Raw genomic sequence first — 23,805 nt, forward strand, 5'->3', positions numbered from 1 at the left:
TTATAAATATGATAACAATCACATAACCCACAGAGAGATCGCACTGTCAGAGACTTTTGGAATATTCACACATAATTTGTACGCATCAATACATCACGGTTGTTTAAACCAATAAGCTTTAAGCTGTGTCATCATCAAGTCGTTTCCCATCGTGCTTTTGGTCAGCGCAGTTGGTGGAGAGGAACTGCGCTCGATTGCAGAATCCGACACGTCCGCCTCGCCCTCGCGAGAGGTTTTTGACACACGTCAGCATGACATCAGAGCAAGGCGGACCACCCTCGGACACATTTCTAACCGGCATGCATCTCGGGGTGATCACCGGTGATCTGCTCATCTCAAACAAGCCTACACTCTGAAGCCTCGGCGCAGAACGTAACATCACTATTTGAAAGGTCTTCTGGTATGTGTGCTTTTTTGGGGGGTTACCATTGTGCTGAAGAGTTAGAGCCTGTGATTAGGTATCACCTAATATTATTACTGCGTTTACTTAATTTATTATATATTTAGTGGTTGTGCGCTTTTCAACACAGTGTTTCCTTGCTCAATTCTTTAAACCATGCAGGTATGTTTGTGTTTTATAGCTAGCTTAAGAATATGAAACTTTTTAATGTAAGTAGTTAAAAAATATAAGAAATGTATTACATTATGTTTTTCTTTACATGTGTGTTTATTTTGCATGAGTAGCCTAAATATATCTGCATAATAGGCCTATTACACATGCAGCACCATATCTGATCATATCTATATATTATGAAGTGTATTACTGAATACAAAATTACATAATATAGGCTAGCCTACATTATGATTTTTTAGTAAATATATTGTCACGTTTCAATAGCATAGGCTAGATGAAAAGCGGCAGTTCCCTATTATTCAATATAGCTTGTAATTTTAATATTATATTTGTAATATATTTGTAATATTATATTTACAAATAGGTTATATATATATATATATATATATATATATATATATATATATATATATATATATATATATATATATATTATTATTATTATTATTATTATTTTATTATTATTAAAACCAAAGGTGTTCAGTGATTGTACATCAAGAGCTCATGTGCACAAGCGCCAAGAGAACTTATAACAGCAGCAACGAGCACCGGCCATAATTTCAAAAACAACACATTCCAGCGGATAGATCGCCTCTTTTACACAGACCTACGAATTTCTTATCGAATGGAGATGTTTCTTTCTTTTAGCTACAATTATTCGCCGAGTTTAAGTTAATTTTTGAGACGTTTCAGAAAGATTCTCGCAGAGAGACAGCTGAAAGCGCACCCTGTTTTGCGTACACAAATAAAAGTAGACCATTTGTAGTTTTACACTGATCTAAAGCCTATTTTAAGTTGTTTCAGCTGTCATGAGGAAAAAAATCCATCAGAACGTGGATAAAAATTTAGCCAATTTAGCTTCATATTTATATTTAAATATTGAGCTATAGCGTTATATTATTTTTTTAAAAATTTCACCTATATGTGAATAGTGAATAGCCTAGCATGACGGATGCGCAATGTCGAGAGACATGCAGCGGGTCAGACAGTTTGACCACTTCATTAAGTTGTGTTTTATAGTAAGTCTTTCTTTAAAGTGAATTTCGTTTAGTAAAAATTGTATCTTAATTTCAATCCATGTTTCATCAACCAATTGTCTATATTTAATAATTAAGAAGAAAACCAAAACGTCGGGTGTGGAATGGATTGCGTAACAAACGAACCCATGTTTCCGCGGCCAATAAGCAATAGGCCTAAACGTCTTTCTGCTTTTATTAAATTTCTCAAATACATGTCTTTATTACTTAATTAATTGCCAAGATATTTTTGGTCTAACAATATATTTAAGTTGGTCTAAATTAGACACAAATTTGCGTAGGCTATAAGCCAATACAAGGTTCCCTTTTAGACAAGCGCGTAAAATTGCTGGGCTGGATTTCCCGATAACGTTGTCTCTTAGCGCGCTACGAAGACTCTAAAGGTAGACCTTAACTGAAGATGTACCGTTTCTAGGCGTGTTCCCCGAACTATCCCTTAGGAGGTTGCTTAAGGTATATCTTCTTAAGTGCCACGTTACCAGGTGCTGTCCATGGTGGCGGTGCTGAATTGGTTGATATCGATGGCTCGAGAATCGATAATTCACTCTATACAGTCGCTGCTTCACTGCGTTATGTGAGAAATCAGTGTTCTTTATGAAAAGAAGCACTTCAGAAGTAGAAATTGCATTTATCAGGACTCATGGTATGTTATAAAAGTAATCTAAATTGCAAACTAAATCTATATTGTAATTTATATATTCTGGGGGCGCGGAGCTCCCATCAGCGTGAGTTTAAGGCGACCTTTATTTAGAATAAAGTTTTAATTCCTTGGAGACGCGTCATGCAGCTGACAGACATGTAGGTTTCTCGTTTATATCGTTTTTTTTTTTTTTTTTTTTTTTTTTTTAATATTCACAAACTTGTTAACTATATCATGAATTTACGATTGTAAAATATGTGGAAGTGAATGTGTTTTGTCACGCGATGAGTTTGCACGGCAGTTAGAGCTGTCGGATAGCCTATACGAAATCTTCCCCGACATACATAAAATTATGTGGCCGGTGAACTGGGAGAAGAATGGAGCAAACTTTATTGTTTCATAAACAATGTGTATCTGATGTGAATAAAACATATCAAATATGAAAAAAGGGTTATTGTTGCAGCTTCCGTAGACATCAGTGTAATTTGAATTTAACAAACTATAAATGTTTTTTTTTATGCAGTAGCCTACTTAATTCAAATGTGTATTTAAATGTCTAAAACCTAAAATAAAGCGCGATGAGGTTAAAAACACCGAATAGTTGTGATAAAGTTACATGACAAGCGCAGAGCGCGCGTCTGTCTCTGGATCAGCGCTAAAGCACATTTGAATTTAGCAGTGAATTTTTTTGCATTTTATTCTTTGCCATAATTCTAATCGAACACTGGGTGTATTACAGCTTCAGAATTATATTCGTATTGACTAAACAGTGATAAGGTATAGCTAAGACTGGTCCAGACCAACCTTACGAAAGTATGACTTACAGAAGGTATACTTAACTAAGAACGTTTCGGGAAACACGTATTAACATTAAGGTAGGCTACAGCTTAAGGTATAATTTAAGAACGACGTAGAGTTATGAAGGTTTCGGGAAACCCAGCCCTGTTTCGGCCGCAAATTTTCGATCAGTGCATCAAAAGATATAGGCCTAAACTTAATTTGTATTTAAAGTACAAGAATAAAGAAATAACTCTAGACTTATTGGATAGCTACATTTAGAAAATAACTTCAGACATTCCGGTAGCTGAGCAGAGCTGGCGATGGGGTAAATACGTTTGGACAATATACAACAATAATAATAATAATAATAATAATAATAACAATAACAACAACAACAACAACAACGTCTCAGCAAAGACCGAACACATATTTATTTGTCTCGGCTCACGTCCGCTAACAGGCTAACATAGCGCATCAAAGCTTGCTGTTGGCCACCTACAAATGGCGATGGAAACAACAGTGATACATTTTTCCCCCTTTTGTGGTAATTTAGCATTTTTTTCTATGATCTTCTGCTTGCATTTTGGGCTTCAGTTGGATGCTTTATTTTAATCTTTAGTCAATTGAGTTCAGTTCTAAAAAAAAAAAAAAAAAAAATCAAAGGCTATGTAGTAAATAAGTGAAACTGCGACGGGGCCCGTCATAGGGTGGGGGCCCCCACTCACCCCGGGGGCTGCATGTTTGTAGTCCTATGGTAATGCATAAAATCCTGTCTTGCTTTGATATTTTGAAAGTTTTTATCTTTATGCAGAAATTATTCAGACAGCATCATAGATGTGATCTTTTGTGAATAAAAGATACAGTGCAAAACTCTGTATAATGAACAACAACAACAACAACAACAAAAAAACTAGCCATTAATTAAAGTAAATATAATTTATAATACACTCATAGTTTAGACTCTGGTGATGATCAGTGAATCAGGACACTCCGTGATGATTGAATCACCAGCACTAAACAAACAAATTAATCTGGGGTGAGTTTCCCGAAAGCATCATTGGTGAACCATGGTCGTAAGTCCCATTGAACTCTATTGGTATCGACGGAACTTGCGACCATAGTTCGCTTTGGGAAACGCACCCCTGATTCGAATTTCTCTCGTATTTGTTGGCAATAACAAACATGTCTTAACGCAGTTAAAGCAGCCAGAAAAAAAATCTAATATTAAATGTCAAGAATCAAGAGCCCATCTAAAGCTATCGCTCACCTCTACAACTGTGACTTCAAACTTTATTATTTTCTATAAAACACCCACGTAAGGCGACGTTCTCGTGACTTTAAAACGTCCTCTTTTAGTAATAGAAGTGCTGCAGTTCAAGGTTCTTGGTATGAGTTTAGGGGGGCGTTCTATTTTGGTTATTTTATGGTCGCGCGAGAACGTTACAAAGAGGACATTTGGGAAGTTAACAGAACGTCTGTTACAACCCAGATTAGGGACCAACATAAGAAGCCGTTCAAAATAAGTTATCAACAAGATTTGCAATGGCCAGGGCAAAGAAAAAATCTAATTTATTGGCAGTAGCCTAAAAGTATCAAAACTATAACAAAAAAAGAAAACAAAAACAAAGCAACAAATGAACATACAAAACTCAGTTCAGGGGCCTGTTTCAATAAGGAGGTTCAACCAACTCCGAGTTGAACTCTGAAGTGACTTACTCTGAGATGGGAAACTCTGAGTTTTCTGTTTCAGAACAGCTGAATTGAGTTAGTTTAGTCGACTCTGAGTAGGTTGACTCTGAGTTAAGCTGGTGATATAAATAATCTGCTGGTGAATTCGAGCAACGGTCTGACTGAGTGGCTGTATAACCACAAACAAGTAGAAATTAATTTATTTGTAGACTGTACAACAGCAACTTGGGAAAAACACAAAACAGAAAAGGTAAGAAGCGCTACTTGAGAAAAGAGCATATCAATCTAATAGCCGTAGACGCATAGCGAAACTAACTTTACCCGGCGTCACGTGATTTCCGATTCTTGTGAAAAAGGTCTATCGCCTGCGAGCTCGTACGACATCAAAAATCATGTTGTGTATCCTACTATCGCTTACAGAAAGAAAATATATTTCCCTATAGGCCTATATGAATGATCAATTTATTAAATGATATAACATTAGGCTATATCTGAAAATATAGGCTATACAGAATAATATAGCCTATATATATATATATATATATATATATATATATATATATATATATATATATATATATATATATATGTATATATATATATATGTATATATATATATGTATATATATATATATATATATATATATATATATATATATATATATATATATATATATATATATATATATATATATATATATATATATATATATATATATATATATATATATATATATATATATATAATTAGGTAAGTGTTACCGTTAGCAGAACTGTGCCTTTAGCTAAGCAGAAAAATACATCAAATCAAATGTGTACCTAGTCTTAAGGCTTGGTCTTTGCTAAGATTTTATTTATTTATTTTATTATTATTATTATTATTTTTATTTTTATTTATTTTTTTTGCACCAACTACTAATTTCGCCCTGTAGTTACCCGACCGGCCGCCAGCACAGCTAGTAATGTTCAGCTCTCGGACTATCTGAGGCAGGCCCCTGCAACCCTGCCTAGCAGCAGTGTCACCAGCTTAGAATTATTGTCGAAAAACTGCAGCGCTCTCAATCTTGCAAACCGAGTCTGAGGATGTCAAACTGATTCCAACTGGTAGTTCAAAATCAACATACACTACTCCCCCAGTATCACCAGTCCCAAAAAGCAGCGACCCCTGTCCCAGCCACACTGCCAGCAATAACACTTGCATTTCAGTATCCTCTCCAGAAGTACCCAGCCCGCAGTATCCATCGGACAGGGCAAATTACCCAGTGGATATCGCTGATGATTACATTAAATGATGCATTCTAAGAAACGGCCCGTGCCAGCCAGAGGGTCCATTTCCCCGTGATATAAAGGGCAGATGTTTCTCCGAAGAATTTTACAACAGAACATCTAAAAAGGGTGGTAAAATTCCTCGCAGATGGCTTTGTTACTCGCCAAAAATGGATCGGGTTTACTGCGAGCCATGCTGGCTTTTTGGAGAGCGAAGGTCTGCCTGTCATAGTCTGTCTTGGACTGTTGGTATAAATGACTGGCAGGGGCTTTCTCGGAAAATAAAAGAGCATGAGCTTTCCCGTTCACACTTGTCTGCATGTGTGATATACGATACATGGAAAAGGAACCTTACCGTTGATGCCTAAATGTAATCCGCATTTGCACAAGAGGTCAGTTATTGGACTGAGGTTCTCACTAGAATTGTGGATGTGACACTCACACTTGCATCTTGTAACGCAGCGTTTCGTGGTCATCGGGATAAAATTGGTGAATCAAACAATGGATTTTTTTTGTCGCTCATAGAACTTCTTGCGAGATATGACCCGATATTACAAAGGCTGCTAGAAAGTAAAAGCAGGGTAAACTATTTGAGTCCTCGCATTCAAAATGAAATCATTAATATGCTTGCTCAAAAAGTAAAAGGCCAAATTGTAAAAGAGATAAAAGATAAAAGCTGACTTTTACTCTCTTATAATGGACACAACACAAGACATCTCCAAAGTCGATCAGCTGAGCCAAGTGCTCAGATATGTCACCGTCCTTAAGGATAACAATGAAACACCAACAGAGGTCAAAATTAACGAGAGCTTTTTGGGCTTCCTTGCAGTACATGACCACGGTGCTTTGGGGATAGAAAATGAAATAGTGAAGCTTTTAGAGTCTGCAAGCATATCTATACACAAGTGCCGAGGTCAGGGATATGACGGTGCAAGCGCAATGAGTGGAGCATATTCTGGTGTTCAGAAACGCATTCTAGCAAGGGAGCCGAGTGCAATTTACATCCACTGCGCTTCCCATAACCTGAATCTTGTTCTCAACGACGCCTGCCAGAATGTGACAGAGGTGCGTGGATATTATGACACCGTACAAAAGCTTTATGTCTTCTTTAGTGGGAGCATAAAGAGGTGGGAACTGTTAGAGGGACATCTCTCCAATTCATCTGGCCAGCACACTTTGAAACGTCTATGCCCAACGCGCTGGGCATCAAGAAATGACGCTTTTGAATCTTTGCGATTTCGCTATGCGGATATTTTACAAGCGCTCAGTAAAATCATTCTTCTCTCTAAGAAACCCGATGAGCGTGCAGTGGAGAAGTTCGAGTTTGTCCTCATGACAGTAATGCAGGGCAACATTTTGGAGACTGTAAACGTTGCCTCACGTGCCCTCCAAGATAAAAACATGGAGATCATGCTGGCCAGCAAACTCCTTGGGAATGCATTACACACACTGACCAAACTAAGAGAGGAGTTTGAGAGCGTACATGCTACAGCAGAAGCACTGGCGGAATCGTGGGGCATTGGGTCTTCATTTACTCACAAGCGCGCGAGGCGCATTAAAACGCACTTTGATGAATTGTGCGAAGACCAGCGTCTGCAAAACGCCAAAGTCATTTTTTTGCGCAACAATCGACACATGTACAGGGCAACTAAAAAGCAGGTTCTGTGGGATGAACGAAGTGGCAAAGCGCTTTGGGTTTTTGTGCCCTGGTCCACTTCTGCGCTTCTCTGACAACAATCTATTTCAAATGGCAAACGCTTTAGTGGTTCAGTACACTGACGACTTGTCATCAGAATTTGCCATGCAGTTGCTATCGTTCAGGAATGCACTGAAGCCCGCAATGCAGGAGATTGAGCATGGCTCTATTGCAGATCTTGCGCAGCTTATTTATTAGACACCACTCTATCCTGCCCAGTGTCCCCGATGTTGGAACAGCTCTCAAGTCGTTTCTAACTTTGCCTGTAACGGTTGCAACTGCTGAAAGATCATTCTCGAAATTGAAAGTGATCAAGACATTTCTCCGGAGCACAATGTCACAAGAAAGACTGTCCAGTTTAGCTCTTCTGAGTATTGAGAATGCCCGTGCTCGTAACGTCGACATTAAAGCTGCACAGAAAGACTTTGCGGTAACACTTTACATTAAGGTTCCCTTTGTAAAGGGTTTATAAAGGTGTTTGTTAATGAGTAATAAGTCATTTACAAATGCATTATAAATCATTAATAATGCAGTTATAACTGCATGAATAAAAAGGCGACTTTAATGCAATACCTGCCAAATAGTGAGCCGTTTTTAACTCACATGTTATAAATGCTTAATAAATGCATTTATTAACATATTTAACTCAAAACCAGATTTCTGGTTTATTTTATGATGCAGCAAAAATTAATTAGTCTGAAGGTTGTTGTATTTGTGCTTTCTTATTAATATCTCATGACTGCCACTTGTCTTACTATGTTGCTTACCAGAAGTTTTTGTCTTACCCATGATACTCTCCAAAAAGGTCATGATGCCTCTCCACAGCAGTGTATAAAAACAAAATTATTGTTTTTTAAAGACAAAATTCCAACTTTATTTTGAAAATAAAACAAAAGATAATAACCATAACTTGATTAGATATTAAAGTCTGCGTGAACCGGAAGTTGCAAACAACTCTTCTCCAGTGTTGTGACGTATTTCCAAGTGAAACAGAATATTGAATAGAGGGCAGAGTTTTACTTTAGTGCTCCTCCTTTCCATCTCTCGCACTCCTCCTCTCCATATCTCACTCATAGCAGACGAACGGTTGCAGAAGAGTGGTTTACACGTTTTCAACCCAAGCCGTCAAACTGACGTTATCAGAGAAGGAACGCCATTCCAGACCAGAAGTAACTTTTCAGATTTTGATTAAAGATTACTGCGGCAAACAAGTTTTTTCTGTGTTTTAACTTGCACGGATTCATTGTTCACCACAAGACCAGTAATATGACCAGTAATAATATTAATGTAAAGTGAAAACCTGTGAACCATTTATTAATGAGTTATGAACATTAACAACCTATGAAAGGGAACATTAATGTAAAGTGAAAACCTGTTAACCATTTATTAATGAGTTATGAACATTAACAACCTATGAAAAGGAACCTTAATGTAAAGTGGAAACCCGTGAACCATTTATTAATGAGTTATGAACATTAACAACCTATGAAAAGGAACCTTAATGTAAAGTGAAAACCTGTGAACCATTTATTAATGAGTTATGAACATTAACAACCTATGAAAGGGAACGTTAATGTAAAGTGAAAACCTGTGAACCATTTATTAATGAGTTATGAACATTAACAACCTATGAAAAGGAACCTTAATGTAAAGTGAAAACCTGTGAACCATTTATTAATGAGTTATGAACATTAACAACCTATGAAAGGGAACATTAATGTAAAGTGAAAACCTGTTAACCATTTATTAATGAGTTATGAACATTAACAACCTATGAAAAGGAACCTTAATGTAAAGTGAAAACCCGTGAACCATTTATTAATGAGTTATGAACATTAACAACCTATGAAAGGGAACGTTAATGTAAAGTGAAAACCTGTGAACCATTTATTAATGAGTTATGAACATTAACAACCTATGAAAAGGAACCTTAATGTAAAGTGAAAACCTGTGAACCATTTATTAATGAGTTATGAACATTAACAACCTATGAAAGGGAACATTAATGTAAAGTGAAAACCTGTTAACCATTTATTAATGAGTTATGAACATTAACAACCTATGAAAAGGAACCTTAATGTAAAGTGGAAACCTGTGAACCATTTATTAATGAGTTATGAACATTAACAACCTATGAAAAGGAACCTTAATGTAAAGTGGAAACCTGTGAACCATTTATTAATGAGTTATGAACATTAACAACCTATGAAAAGGAACATTAATGTAAAGTGAAAACCTGTGAACCATTTATTAATGAGTTATGAACATTAACAACCTATGAAAAGGAACCTTAATGTAAAGTGGAAACCTGTGAACCATTTATTAATGAGTTATGAACATTAACAACCTATGAAAGGGAACATTAATGTAAAGTGAAAACCTGTGAACCATTTATTAATGAGTTATGAACATTAACAACCTATGAAAGGGAACATTAATGTAAAGTGGAAACCTGTGAACCATTTATTAATGAGTTATGAACATTAACAACCTATGAAAAGGAACATTAATGTAAAGTGGAAACCTGTGAACCATTTATTAATGAGTTATGAACATTAACAACCTATGAAAAGGAACTTTAATGTAAAGTGAAAACCTGTGAACCATTTATTAATGAGTTACGAATATTAATAACCTGTGAAAGTGAACCTTAATGTAGTGTGCATTGTGTTTATTAAAGCAGACGCAGATCTCTTTTGTTTTTTTCCTGGTGACATATTTTATTGTTGAAATATTAATAAGCAATTAATAATTATTCTTGATATCATGATAAAGGATACTGTAACTTTGTGGGAGTGCCAGAGCGGTTATTTATTTAATATAAAAAGCTAACACCGCGAATAAACATATAATATACAAACTAACACAGCGATTATAATATAAACACTTGAAAAACATAGTCTGCAATGTCACTTCAGTTAGCTTACCCATCAAATCAGTAACTTTAAATACAAATTTTACTTTAGAGCATGCCCTAGTAACTGCATGACTTCTTCTCACGATAGTGGCAAGGCTTTATTGGATGCTCACTAGCGCCAACTCCTGTCACACGCCAGAACACGCATGCTTAGTGATGTAACCCTGAAAGAGTATATAAGTATACAGAGTATATAAGTATATAAAGAGTATATATAAAGAGTATATATTACTATAGCCTAATATATTATTGTCATGTCTAGTTTTCTATAACTTTCTTCATAATAAAAAAAATGCTTCATCTGAATCCTGCTCCCTGACTGCTCTTTACACCAAATGTGACAATAATGTATAATGCATTCTTCTTCTATTTATAATAATTATTATTATTATTATTATTATTATTATACGCAGTAGTAGTAGGCTATATACTTTATTATTCTCTTTCGGGTTCTCATCACTATGCGTGTTGATTCTGGCGTGTGACAGGAGTTGGCGCTAGTGAGCATTCAATAAAGCCTTGCCACTTTTGAGAAGAAGTTACACAGTATGGTTCCAACATGCGTTGAAGGGAATTTGTGTTTACTGATTTGATGGGTAAGCTAACTGAGGTGAAATCGCAGACTTTGTTTTTCTAGTGTTTATATTATATTAGTAATCGCTGTGTTAGTTTGTAGTTATCTTAAACAAATAACCGCTCCGGCGCACCCGCGCATGTACTGTACGGATGACCAAAGCCAAATAACGTACTCAAGTTACAGTGGCCTTTATCATATCAGAAATATCTATTAAATGCATATTAATATGCTGCTAATGTTCTGTAATGGTGCATTAGGTCATTGATTTAATGATTTACACAACTGTTAATTAAAAAAAATACATATTTAGGTGCCTTTATTCAGCTTGTATCAAATAAGTTTGGCTTATAGGTGTGATGTTTATTATCTTTTCTGAATACTTGATTGTTTCTCTGAATGTTTTAATTTAAGTTTACCTGCATAAGCCACTTTTCATGAGAAGTCATGCTCTGTAACTTTGTGCTGTAAAAGATTTTTTATTTTTTTCAAGTTTAAAGTTGTGTTTACTGAGACATTCATCAAAAATAAAATATTTCATCTGAAAAAGATATTATCTTCTGTGTACATTAATAATTAATAAATACATGATTAACGTGTGTTCACACTACATTAAGGTTCACTTTAATAGGTAATTAATGTTTATAACTCATTAAATGAGTTCCACTTTACATTAAGGTTCCTTTTCATAGGTTGTTAATGTTCATAACTCATTAATAAATGGTTAACAGGTTTTCACTTTACATTAAGGTTCCTTTTCATAGGTTGTTAATGTTCATAACTCATTAATAAATGGTTCACAGGTTTTCACTTTACATTAATAAATGGTTAACAGGTTTCCACTTTACATTAAGGTTCCTTTTCATAGGTTGTTAATGTTCATAACTCATTAATAAATGGTTAACAGGTTTCCACTTTACATTAAGGTTCCTTTTCATAGGTTGTTAATGTTCATAACTCATTAATAAATGGTTCACAGGTTTCCACTTTACATTAAGGTTCCTTTTCATAGGTTGTTAATGTTCATAACTCATTAATAAATGGTTCACAGGTTTCCACTTTACATTAAGGTTCCTTTTCATAGGTTGTTAATGTTCATAACTCATTAATAAATGGTTCACAGGTTTCCACTTTACATTAAGGTTCACTTTCATAGGTTGTTAATGTTCATAACTCATTAATAAATGGTTCACAGGTTTTCACTTTACATTAACGTTCCTTTTCATAGGTTGTTAATGTTCATAACTCATTAATAAATGGTTCGCAGGTTTTCACTTTACATTAACGTTCCTTTTCATAGGTTGTTAATGTTCATAACTCATTAATAAATGGTTAACAGGTTTTCACTTTACATTAAGGTTCACTTTCATAGGTTGTTAACGTTCATAACTCATTAATAAATGGTTCACAGGTTTCCACTTTACATTAAGGTTCACTTTCATAGGTTGTTAATGTTCATAACTCATTAATAAATGGTTAACAGGTTTCCACTTTACATTAAGGTTCCTTTTCATAGGTTGTTAATGTTCATAACTCATTAATAAATGGTTCGCAGGTTTTCACTTTACATTAACGTTCCTTTTCATAGGTTGTTAACGTTCATAACTCATTAATAAATGGTTCACAGGTTTTCACTTTACATTAATGTTCCCTTTCATAGGTTGTTAATGTTCATAACTCATTAATAAATGGTTCACAGGTTTTCACTTTACATTAATATTATTACTGGTCATATTACTGGTCTTGTGGTGAACAATGAATCCGTGCAAGTTAAAACACAGAAAAAACTTGTTTGCCGCAGTAATCTTTAATCAAAATCTGAAAAGTTACTTCTGGTCTGGAATGGCGTTCCTTCTCTGATAACGTTAGTTTGACGGCTTGGGTTGAAAACGTGTAAACCACTCTTCTGCAACCGTTCGTCTGCTATGAGTGAGATATGGAGAGGAGGAGTGCGAGAGATGGAAAGGAGGAGCACTAAAGTAAAACTCTGCCCTCTATTCAATATTCTGTTTCACTTGGAAATACGTCACAACACTGGAGAAGAGTTGTTTGCAACTTCCGGTTCACGCAGACTTTAATATCTAATCAAGTTATGGTTATTATCTTTTGTTTTATTTTCAAAATAAAGTTGGAATTTTGTCTTTAAAAAACAATAATTTTGTTTTTATACACTGCTGTGGAGAGGCATCATGACCTTTTTGGAGAGTATCATGGGTAAGACAAAAACTTCTGGTAAGCAACATAGTAAGACAAGTGGCAGTCATGAGATATTAATAAGAAAGCACAAATACAACAACCTTCAGACTAATTAATTTTTGCTGCATCATAAAATAAACCAGAAATCTGGTTTTGAGTTAAATATGTTAATAAATGCATTTATTAAGCATTTATAACATGTGAGTTAAAAACGGCTCACTATTTGGCAGGTATTGCATTAAAGTCGCCTTTTTATTCATGCAGTTATAACTGCATTATTAATGATTTATAATGCATTTGTAAATGACTTATTACTCATTAACAAACACCTTTATAAACCCTTTACAAAGGGAACCTTAATGTAAAGTGTTACCGACTTTGCGCATCAAAACGCTCGGAGAGCGCAAAGGATTCTGTAGAGTGTTTGCTTTTTTGTGTGTGGTAAGTTGATAAAAAGAATAAACAAGTTAATCCTCAAAAGTTTTTATATTAAAATGTATATAAAGTTAGTTTTTCTCAAAATACAGCATATAGCTGATATATAGAATAGAGCATAGGCCTATAACTGATAGAGTTGTTCCTTTAAAGTATGTTTTTCTCAGTTCTTTTACTATATATATATATATATATATATATATATATATATATATATATATATATATATATATATATATATATATACATATATTTAATTATTTATTTACTCATAGACTTGCGGGTACGCCACTACAAACATGAAATAAAAAACAATATTCAGAGATCAGTGAATAGGAACAATATATGATAACATAATCATTAACAATGAGCAACCAAATCCATTTGATCAGATTTTCTTTTTTTCCTTTTTTTTCTTTTTTTTTTTTTTTTTTTGTATAAACACATCAAGGGTCAGGAGCCCAACTAAAGCAAGCGCTTACATCCGTAACGGTGATATTTGTAAATTTTGATAAAACATCAACACCTCTATGGCAAGCCGTTTTGACTTTTATTCATTCTCAGGATATGAATTCTTGATATCAACAATTCAGTTTTCACTAGTTAAAATGCTAATTCTTGATATCAGGAATTACATTTCCACTAGTAACAAAGTTAATTTGTGATATCAACAATTCAATTTTCACTAGTTAAAATGCTAATTTTTGATATCAAGAATTATATTTCCACTAGTAAAAACTAGAATTCTTGATATCAGCAATTTTATCCTGGGAAAGGCAATAGGCAAGCCGTTTTGACTATTAATCATTCCCAGGATATGAAATTTTGATATAATTTTTCACTAGTTAAAATGTTAATTCTTGATATCTGGAATTACATTTCTACTAGTAACAATGGCAATTGTTGATATCAAGAATTAACATTTCCACGAGTAAAAATGTTAATTCTTGATATCAAAAATAATGTCATCACTCGCAGAAATATGTATTCTTGATATCAACATTTGAATTTCCACTAGTAAAAACTAGAATTCTTGATATCTGTAATTGTATTTTCACTAGTGAAATGTCCCCATAGGCTGCCATTCAAATTCAGTTGTTGATATCAAGAATTGAGTTCTTACTAGTTGAAATTCCAATTTCACATATCAGAAATACAATTCTTACTAGTAAAAATCGTAATTTTTGATATCAATAATACAGTTGTCACTAGTTGAAATGTCAGTTCTTGATATCAACAATTGAATTGCTACTAGTAACAATGTTGATTTTTGATATCAATAATTTGATTGTCACTAGTGACAATGTTAGTTTCTGATATCATGAATGTGATTTTTACTAGTAAGAAAGCCATTTTACATATCTGAAATTATGTTGATATCGGAAATACATTTTCAGATATCAAAAATGAACATTTTTACTAGTAGCAATTCAATTGTTGATATCAAGAACTGACATTTCACCTAGTGACAATTGAACTCTTGATATCAAAAATTCACATTTTTACTAGTAACAATGTAATTATTGATATCAACAAAGACAGCCAATATCTGAAATTGCTCTTGCAACTAGTGAAAATACAATTACTGATATCTAGAAATGCAATTTGTACAGGTAAGAATAGCTATGGTAATGAGTTAATGAATATTAATGAGATGTGGTTTTCCCATAATCCTCTGTAAGCCAAAGATGGAGGAAGAACATCCATCCAGAGAAATGGCTCCTTTATTTTTTTCATTTAGTTAATAAAACATAAAAATTATATTATGGCTTGATTTTTTTTTTTTTTTTTTTTAATTGTTAAAAAAAAGTTTGAACATAAGAAAAATAACCTCATGTTATTTTTTTCATGTTCATTTTTGTTTTCATTACACTTTCTAATGCATCAGTGGACTATTTTTTTGTATTGTTCTATCCATTACATTTACATGTGGCTCTAATACAGAATGTGTCGTCATTATGCCCAAATTCGTGCCAGTGTTTCTCTTTGATTAAAGGCCAGTGCATTATACAGTGTAATGAAACGTTATTGGCTACTGAATATTTTTACTGTACATTTTGATGTATTATTATGTACACTGACACCTTCTCATATAGGATAGCCTAATAATGAGCCGAAATATTTGCACTCTCTGTCCAATGGGTGCGTAAATATGGCATTGGTTTGCTTTATTCGTTAATTTTTTTTTTCTGTTTTGGTAAAGTGCCTCTACTGTTCCATTACATTATTATCATGAAGTGTTGTTTTGGTGATTGTAGTTTACTGAGCTTTTGCCTGCAAAACAATACGGAATAGAACGGAATCGAGATATGTTAAAAGAGATTAATAAAATAATCTCTTCATTTTAAATGTACAGCAATCATGTCTGGAAACTTGACAAATAATATTTTATTGGGGCATGTAAAAGTGAAAAAACAAACCAAAAAAATGATTGAAAAAAGATTAAAGTTAAAAGATTCCTTATCGTATGGCCCCCTCTAGTGGCCAACATTAATATCACAGCCTTAATCTTCCAGGTGAAATGGCTGTTTTGAATTTGATTTTTCACTCACCACCAGCATCATAAATTCATTAAACTCAGCATATGTGGTCATTTATTGTTCTCCATGTTTACAGTTTTTAGAAACTTCTAAGTTTTTAGAAGTTTGATATACATGTGTTGTTAATGGGCTGTTCGTGTTCATACAGTAATTAAATGACCCAATATTAATTTAGTGCATTCCCAGTGTCCGTAGCTGTATCCCTTCTTGACCTTATACCCTAAAATTGGTCTTCTGAGTTAGAAAAAAAAAAAAGTGCTTCAGAGAATTATTTTAAGCTTGCAGTTAAGACAATTTGATGCATTCCACATAGGCCTACACAAAAATCAATTGGCCTAAGATTCATTCTATTTGCCCTATATAAAAATAGCATTAATTTATTTGCGATAACCCGGGAGCCTGTTCTCTTCTTGGACGAGTACAGTTTAAATCCATGGGAACAGACTGTGAAATGTGGGCACGGTTTACAAATTTGTGGGTATATGCGGATTGAAAAACCAATATGGTTTACAAATCTAAGCGCACAGATTGGATATTCCAGGGTACGTTTAATTTTGCACTAAGTGAAATAGCAATAGATTCTATTTATACTAAGTGAAAATAGCACCATTTCTTATATGCTACTTACACTAAGTGAAAAAAGCTAAATATTCTATTTGCCCTATAAAAAAGTATTGTTTTTGCAATAAGTGCACATAGTAGTTAGATGCTATATTTCCAGGCTACTTATAAATAGTTTCAGATCAAATTTGTACTAGGCATGTGACGGTATCAAATTTTCATGTTGCGATTAATTGCTGAAGCTTTTATCACGGTATACGGTATCACGATATTGAAATAAGTTGCAAGAAAACTATTGTCATAGTATAACAGGTTTAAGAACTCTTTTTGTAATAACAAAAAGAACTCTGAATGTTTAAATACAATAATACAATACACAACAAATATATAAAGTAAAATTTTCAAACAGATTATAATGCAAAAGAATTAGGCTATACAGAACAAAAGGTAACACTTTACAATAAGGTCTCATTATTTAATGCATTAACTAAGATTGAGCAATAGCTACATTTGTTACAGAAAGTATTAGTTTTTGTTAATGTTAGTTAAGAAATACAATTGATTATTGTTAGTTTTCTCTCAGGTCCATTAAATAAGCTCTTTTGATTTTAGTAATGTTATTAAACAGTAACTAAGAAATTAACATTAACTAAGAATATTTAATACTTTATAAGTATTTTTATTGTCAGTTTGGTAATAATGAATTAAAATGTTAACTAATGAAGACATATGTTTCAAACTTTTTCTGAACAATACAAAATAATCAGAACATTTCTAATAATTAGGGCATGAGGTAGTCCAGATTAAAACATAAGGTTTGAAAATAGACTTTTAAGTCTTAAAGTATTTGGTGATGAACAACATTGAGAAAAAAACGAATGGCTGTTTGAAGCGTTTTAAAAACTTCACTAGCGCAGTTGCTTTGTTTGCGCGGTTTCCAGGGTAACTGCTGCATTCTGCTGTTTCATCAGCGCCCTCTGCTGTCAGAGAGTGAACGCGCACTTTCATTCAGCTCGTCTCCTTCACTGGTTCCGCCATGTGCTTCTCATGTGCTTTGGGTTTGTTTACATCCGAGCGTGTGTCCTTTTGACGCAGAATACAGCAATGTTTTGCATTTTATACGGATGATGGGTAAAGTATTCTTAATTGCATTATAAAAATAATAATAATTGGTAATAAATTATTATTTACGGTATTTTGAAATGCCCACAATAACAATATCGTGAATATTCATTATCACGATTTATCGCATTACCGAATATCGGCTAATTTGTACATTACTGTTGTTGTACATTAAACGGTATGCAATAATAATGGACAGGGACATGCAGAGAGTTCCTCAGGGACAAGGGCTCAAATGTAAAAAGGGGCAATGTAAAAAATATAAATAAATACATAATGTTATATTTTTGCAAGAAACAGTTGTGCTGCTTAGCTAATATTTTTTATAACCTGTGATACTTTTTTCCCAAGATTCATTGATGAATAAAACGTTAGAAAAGAACAGCATAAATTATAGGAATAAATTATATTTAAAAGTATATTAAAATAGAAAACCATCATTGTAAATTGTAATCATCTTTCACTATATTGCTGTTTTTTATCAAATAAATGCAGGAGGAGTTTTAGAGACTTTTTTCATAATGCTGCATAATTATCAAAAATAGTAACATAATAATGTCCTTTCTTTTCATGTCACCATTTCACCAGCCTACACAAAAGGCAGATTCGAACCTCTATCAATTTGCGTCAAAACTATTTTTAACTCACCTTACCTACACTTTTATTCATTCTCAGGATATCAGTTGTTGATATCAAGAACTTAATGTTCTCTTTCTGTTATCTGTGTTTGTGAGGTTACCATTGTGCTGGAGAGTAGAGCCTGTGCTTCAGTGAGTGATGATCCAGAAAAAAATGATGTTCTGCTGCATGTAGCTTTATTTAAAGATTGCACTAACTGTGTAGTTGCTAATGCAGTGATACAGCAGTTACATTAGCTCATACATGTGCTGTTGTCAGCTAATGACTTATTGCAATAGATTTGCATTTTAAAGAAAAGGTTTCAGAATATTAATCCAGGAATTATCTGTAAAGAGGTTTTTTTTTAGACATTTAAAAAAGTAGTTTTTGTTTGAACAGCCACTTTTGTTAGTCAGTTTAGCTCCAATTTTCAATTCAATTTTTTGATAAGGGCAGCAGGGACATTCTGAGAACATTTCATACTGGGAATGTTACTAGTCAACGTCCCTAACACCAGTGGGGACGTTCTGAGAATGTTCTGGGAATGTAAAATTTATAGCGGGGTATACTCTAACAGAGTCAACTAATTATGTCATTACTTTAGGTTGAATGATCCTGCTTAGAAAAATAGACAAATTTGGTAATCTTCCACACATGGACAGATAGTCAGAAGCATATCTCCATTCATCACGATGCTGACGAGGGGACTCTGGATTTAGGTACTGGGTGTCCTTTTGGGGTCATGACATGACATCTGCTGGTCTCAAGCATTGTGCCAAGTGTTCACCAGTACAAAGGACCTGCACAGAACACTTAGCGCACATACACAGATACACATGATTCACAGCTTCTTCAAGGTTGAAGTTGATCTGAGCTCTGCTCTGAGCAGGAAACTTTCCCAAAACAAACTGATAACAATATTCAAAATTATTTTCTAGTGTTTGAAAAGGAAAATAAATGCTTTAACATACGTTGAAGAAGTCATTCAAATAATTTAACAGAAAGATATATAAAATAATTTAATGTTCACTTAACAAACTTGTTGTTAACTTAAAACATTTGTATTGAAGCAGCAGTGGATTCCAGAATCCACCCCTTCACCTCTCTGATCAGACCCCTAAAGATCATTTGTGAAATTGTTCTAAACAGGGTTTCGGGAATTTCTGTTGATCTAAACTCTACAGCTATGGACTCAAGAACAGTGTCGGTCTTATTATGGATGTTGCTGTCGTCCTCCACTGGAATCAAACTAGATGGAAATGGTTATGTTGATGTTACCATTGCAATCAGTTCAAGAGTACCACAGGATAACACACTCATTGATAAAATCAAGGTAAATATATACTTTTTTGTCTATTTAACAAAATGTGCATGAATGGTTTAGTGAATTTTGTGAAAGATAATACTTTGTTGCAGTTTTCAAGAAAATCATAAAAAGAAATGTATACATTTTCATTGATAGTATCTGTGAATTAATAAATTAAAGTATAATTATTTTTATAAATACTGTACCACACATTTTGAGTTTTTTTTTTTTTTCCTTCTGACAGGACATGGTCACTAAAGGGTCGATTCATCTTCATCAAGCATTGGATAAAAAGGTTTTTTTCAAAGAAGCCACGATACTCGTTCCACCCCACTGGAATAGTACGGAATTTACCAAAGCAAGAGCAGAGTCCTATGAAAAGGTACAGAGCATTATGCCATTGTATCTTATGTGTCAAATATTACCCAGATAACAAACAATGATCGAAATTATGTTAAATCAATGTTAATGTGTCAACGTTACAATATCACTGTTGCACCCACAATTAATGTTGAAAAATTGTTGAAATTTCAACTAGAAATCAATGGTAATGGCATTGATGTTGGTTCAACATCATGCTTGCACTCTCAGAAAATGAAACACAACTACAACTGACTTAAAACCACACAGCCTGTAATCAACTGAAGTTAAAAGAAGACATTAAATCTCTCAAGATCTCAGCAGAAGTTCTTTTTGAGAATTAACAGAGGTTTAGATGTTGATGTTTTATTGAAAATGTTTGGTCACCATGTTGGTGGTCAGTGTTTCCTTTAGTTGGGCAGTTTGACTCTTGGCTTTTCATGTGAGTCTGTGGTCTTTGTAACAGTGTTTACTAAAATATATAGTTTGTTGCAAAGAAACCAGAAGCAAAGGTTATTGAGTGATATGGTTTACATCATCAGCAGCAATATCATTTTCTAATTGTACTCCTGACCAAAAGTGTGCATTTGTTTTTAATAAGTTACATTCACCAATGATATTTTATTTCTGCAGATCAGACATTCTGAATTGTTACGTTTAAAGCGCATAAAACCTTTAGACACACAGACATCAAGAATCAGCATATGAATCTCAACAATGGTGACATGCTTCATGCCGCAATGCATGCTGGGAGTCATGAGTTGTATATTTTGGTGGCTCCCAGCATGCATTGCGGCATGAAGGATATGTATTTAAAAAGAAAAATACAGAACAAGATCTGTGGCAAGAAAATAATATTGGTGACCATACTATTTTAATAACAAATATTAACCACTTTTGGTCAGGAACAAGATTAAAAAAACTACTCTGCTTTATGAAGCAGAAAACTACATCACTGGATCATTTGTTTCTGTTTTTCTTTGCAACAAATTATTTGTTTTGGTAAACACTGTTACAAAGACCACAAACTCTCACAAAAAGTCAAGAGTCAAACTGCACAACTAAAAACACTGACCACCAAAATGGTGACCAACATTTTCAATAAAACATCAACATAGTTGTTTAATTTTCTGCGAGTGCAAGCATGATGTTGAAGCAACATCAATGTCATTTCCATAGATTTTTTGTTGAAATTTCAACATTTTTTCAACATTAATTGCGGGTGCAAAAGTGATATTGATTCAATGCGGTTAACGTTGACACATTAACATTGATTTAACATTGTTTTGATCATTGTTTGCTATCTGGGTAATGTTTACTCATTTCATTAACATACTGCTGACAATTTCAATGTGAAATGCAGGCGAACATAAGAATTGATAATGCTAATCCAGCATATGGTGATGAACCCTACACTCTTCAATATGGTGAATGTGGAGCTGAGGCTCAGTTCATTCATTTCACCCCAAACTTCCTCCGAGACGACACACACATTAAGACTTATGGGTCAAGAGGTGAATGTCATTTGTTATCCTTCAACATCCATCCAGGTTAATGCACTAATCTTGTTTTATTAACAAGAATATTTGTTTGTTTGTTTGTTTGTTTGTTTGTTTGCAGGAAAGGTCTTGGTTCATGAATGGGCTCATTTGAGATGGGGCGTGTATGATGAATACAGTGAAACAAATCCATTCTACCACTCTAATGGCCGTATTGAAGCTACAAGGTCATAAAACTTAATAAAAAAGAATATTTTTTAAATGTCCTTGTAAATTATCTCAACCATTGATTTCCGGCTTATCTTTAGGTGTAGCAAAAACATTAAAGGTCAGTTTTATGATGAATCACGTCAACCGTGCCAGACTGATCCACAAACTTTACTACCGACTAAAGGGTGCAAGTTTTTTCCTAACAAATATCAAAACACAGACAGCTCTATAATGTTCTTACCAAGCCTGGATTCTGTAAGCATAGATTTTACATGTTCCCACATATGCAAATGTTATCTTTGACCAGTTGACGAATGAAGAAATTATTTGAAATATTTGGTTTCAGGTGAGCACATTTTGTTGTGAAAATGAGCACAATTATGAAGCCCCAAACCTGCAAAACAAAAAATGTGGCAAAGCAACATGGACTGTGATATTTGAGGATTCTGTTGATAAAGACGCACTTCGTTCTCTGAAACCACTGCTGTCCTCTCCACCAACGCCAACTTTCAAAGTCGTGCAGCGAAAGCATCGGGTTGTTTGTCTCGTCCTTGATGTCTCAGGAAGCATGCAAGTATGCCATAACATTAACTTTACTTGAAAACAAAGATGCTTACAAGTATTTTAACCTTCAATGCTCTGATATGATCTAAATCATTTTGAATGAGTATAAACCTGATATCACATGCATTTTTTTTATTGCACCCCTTGTCTAGGGCTCCAGAATCCTCCGACAGCAGCAGGCTGCCACACATTTCCTTCAGACCATCATTGAGGATCAAGCCAGTGTTGGAATTGTAACCTTTAATTCTAATGCTACAACTCTGAGCCCCTTGACTTCTACTGACAATAATTCGGCACGAAACAAACTCATTGAATTGTTGCCAAAATTAGCAGGTGGAGGAACATACGTTTGTAAAGGCCTCAATCTAGGCTTACAGGTGCAATATTGATCATGTTTATGATGTGTTAAGTATATAGCCTACAGTTTGTTTTATACCAATGTTCTGTATTTGTCTTCAAAACATAAAGGTACTCGAAAAGGACAATGGGGATGTGATGGGGGATGAAATCATTTTTCTGACAGATGGTGAGGCGACGGACAACATTAATAATTGTGTTCCAGCTGCAATTAAAAGTGGAGCCATTATACACACAATAGCTTTGGGTGATAAAGCAGATAAAGCACTGAGGGAAATGGCTGACAAAACTGGTAAGTACCATCATCACATAATTTACAGTGTTCCAGAAAATAAAAAAATAAAAAAATGAGAACAAGTTCCATGTGATTTTTTTTTTTTGGGGGGGGGGGGGGGGGTTAATCTCCTATAGGTTAATCTATAGGTGGATCTTGACATGCACCATTTTGGAAACTAACAAAATTTTAAAGCAATTGGCAAATCTACAAACATATGATGCTAGAAGAATAACAAATGATCTGAGCCACATTAGTAACTTTTAACCAATTGATCCCAAGGTGATTTTAGTTATACATTTTGTTTGATGTTTTGGTATGTATGTGTGAAAAATGCAAAAATGTAGTAAATCATAATGTTCATATTATGAATACCTGTTTATTATCCAGTGTGTATTTCTCATATGTTTTATGTTGGAATTAGGGGGGAAATTTATCACAGCCAGTGACGACATTCTCTCTAATCAGCTACTGCATGGATTTTCTTCACTTACAATACCAACAGGAGATCAAACAAAAGATCCAGTTCAGGTTTGACAAGTGATTGCTCATTGCTCATGGTAAAACACTTTAAGATTATTATGAATATT

General features: G+C 34.0%; 1 protein-coding gene across 2 annotated transcripts in view; it reads left to right on the forward strand.

Annotated features, from left to right (window-relative positions):
- The first annotated feature begins 318 nt into the window (after nt 1-318).
- Nucleotides 319-23,805, forward strand: part of LOC137004684 (calcium-activated chloride channel regulator 4A-like) — a 45,405-nt gene continuing 21,918 nt past the window's right edge. For both annotated transcript variants that reach the window (XM_067365248.1, XM_067365249.1), the window contains exons 1-10: nt 319-400; nt 19,795-19,978; nt 20,196-20,333; nt 21,675-21,825; nt 21,932-22,037; nt 22,119-22,275; nt 22,367-22,594; nt 22,737-22,961; nt 23,053-23,233; nt 23,640-23,746. In XM_067365248.1, the coding sequence (XP_067221349.1) occupies nt 19,832-19,978; nt 20,196-20,333; nt 21,675-21,825; nt 21,932-22,037; nt 22,119-22,275; nt 22,367-22,594; nt 22,737-22,961; nt 23,053-23,233; nt 23,640-23,746 (1,440 nt within the window). In that variant the 5' untranslated portion in view covers nt 319-400; nt 19,795-19,831. The remainder of the gene's footprint in view (nt 401-19,794; nt 19,979-20,195; nt 20,334-21,674; nt 21,826-21,931; nt 22,038-22,118; nt 22,276-22,366; nt 22,595-22,736; nt 22,962-23,052; nt 23,234-23,639; nt 23,747-23,805) is intronic.

Source organism: Chanodichthys erythropterus, chromosome 17 (genome assembly GCF_024489055.1).
Source record: "Chanodichthys erythropterus isolate Z2021 chromosome 17, ASM2448905v1, whole genome shotgun sequence".
Taxonomy (NCBI): Eukaryota; Metazoa; Chordata; class Actinopteri; order Cypriniformes; family Xenocyprididae; genus Chanodichthys; species Chanodichthys erythropterus.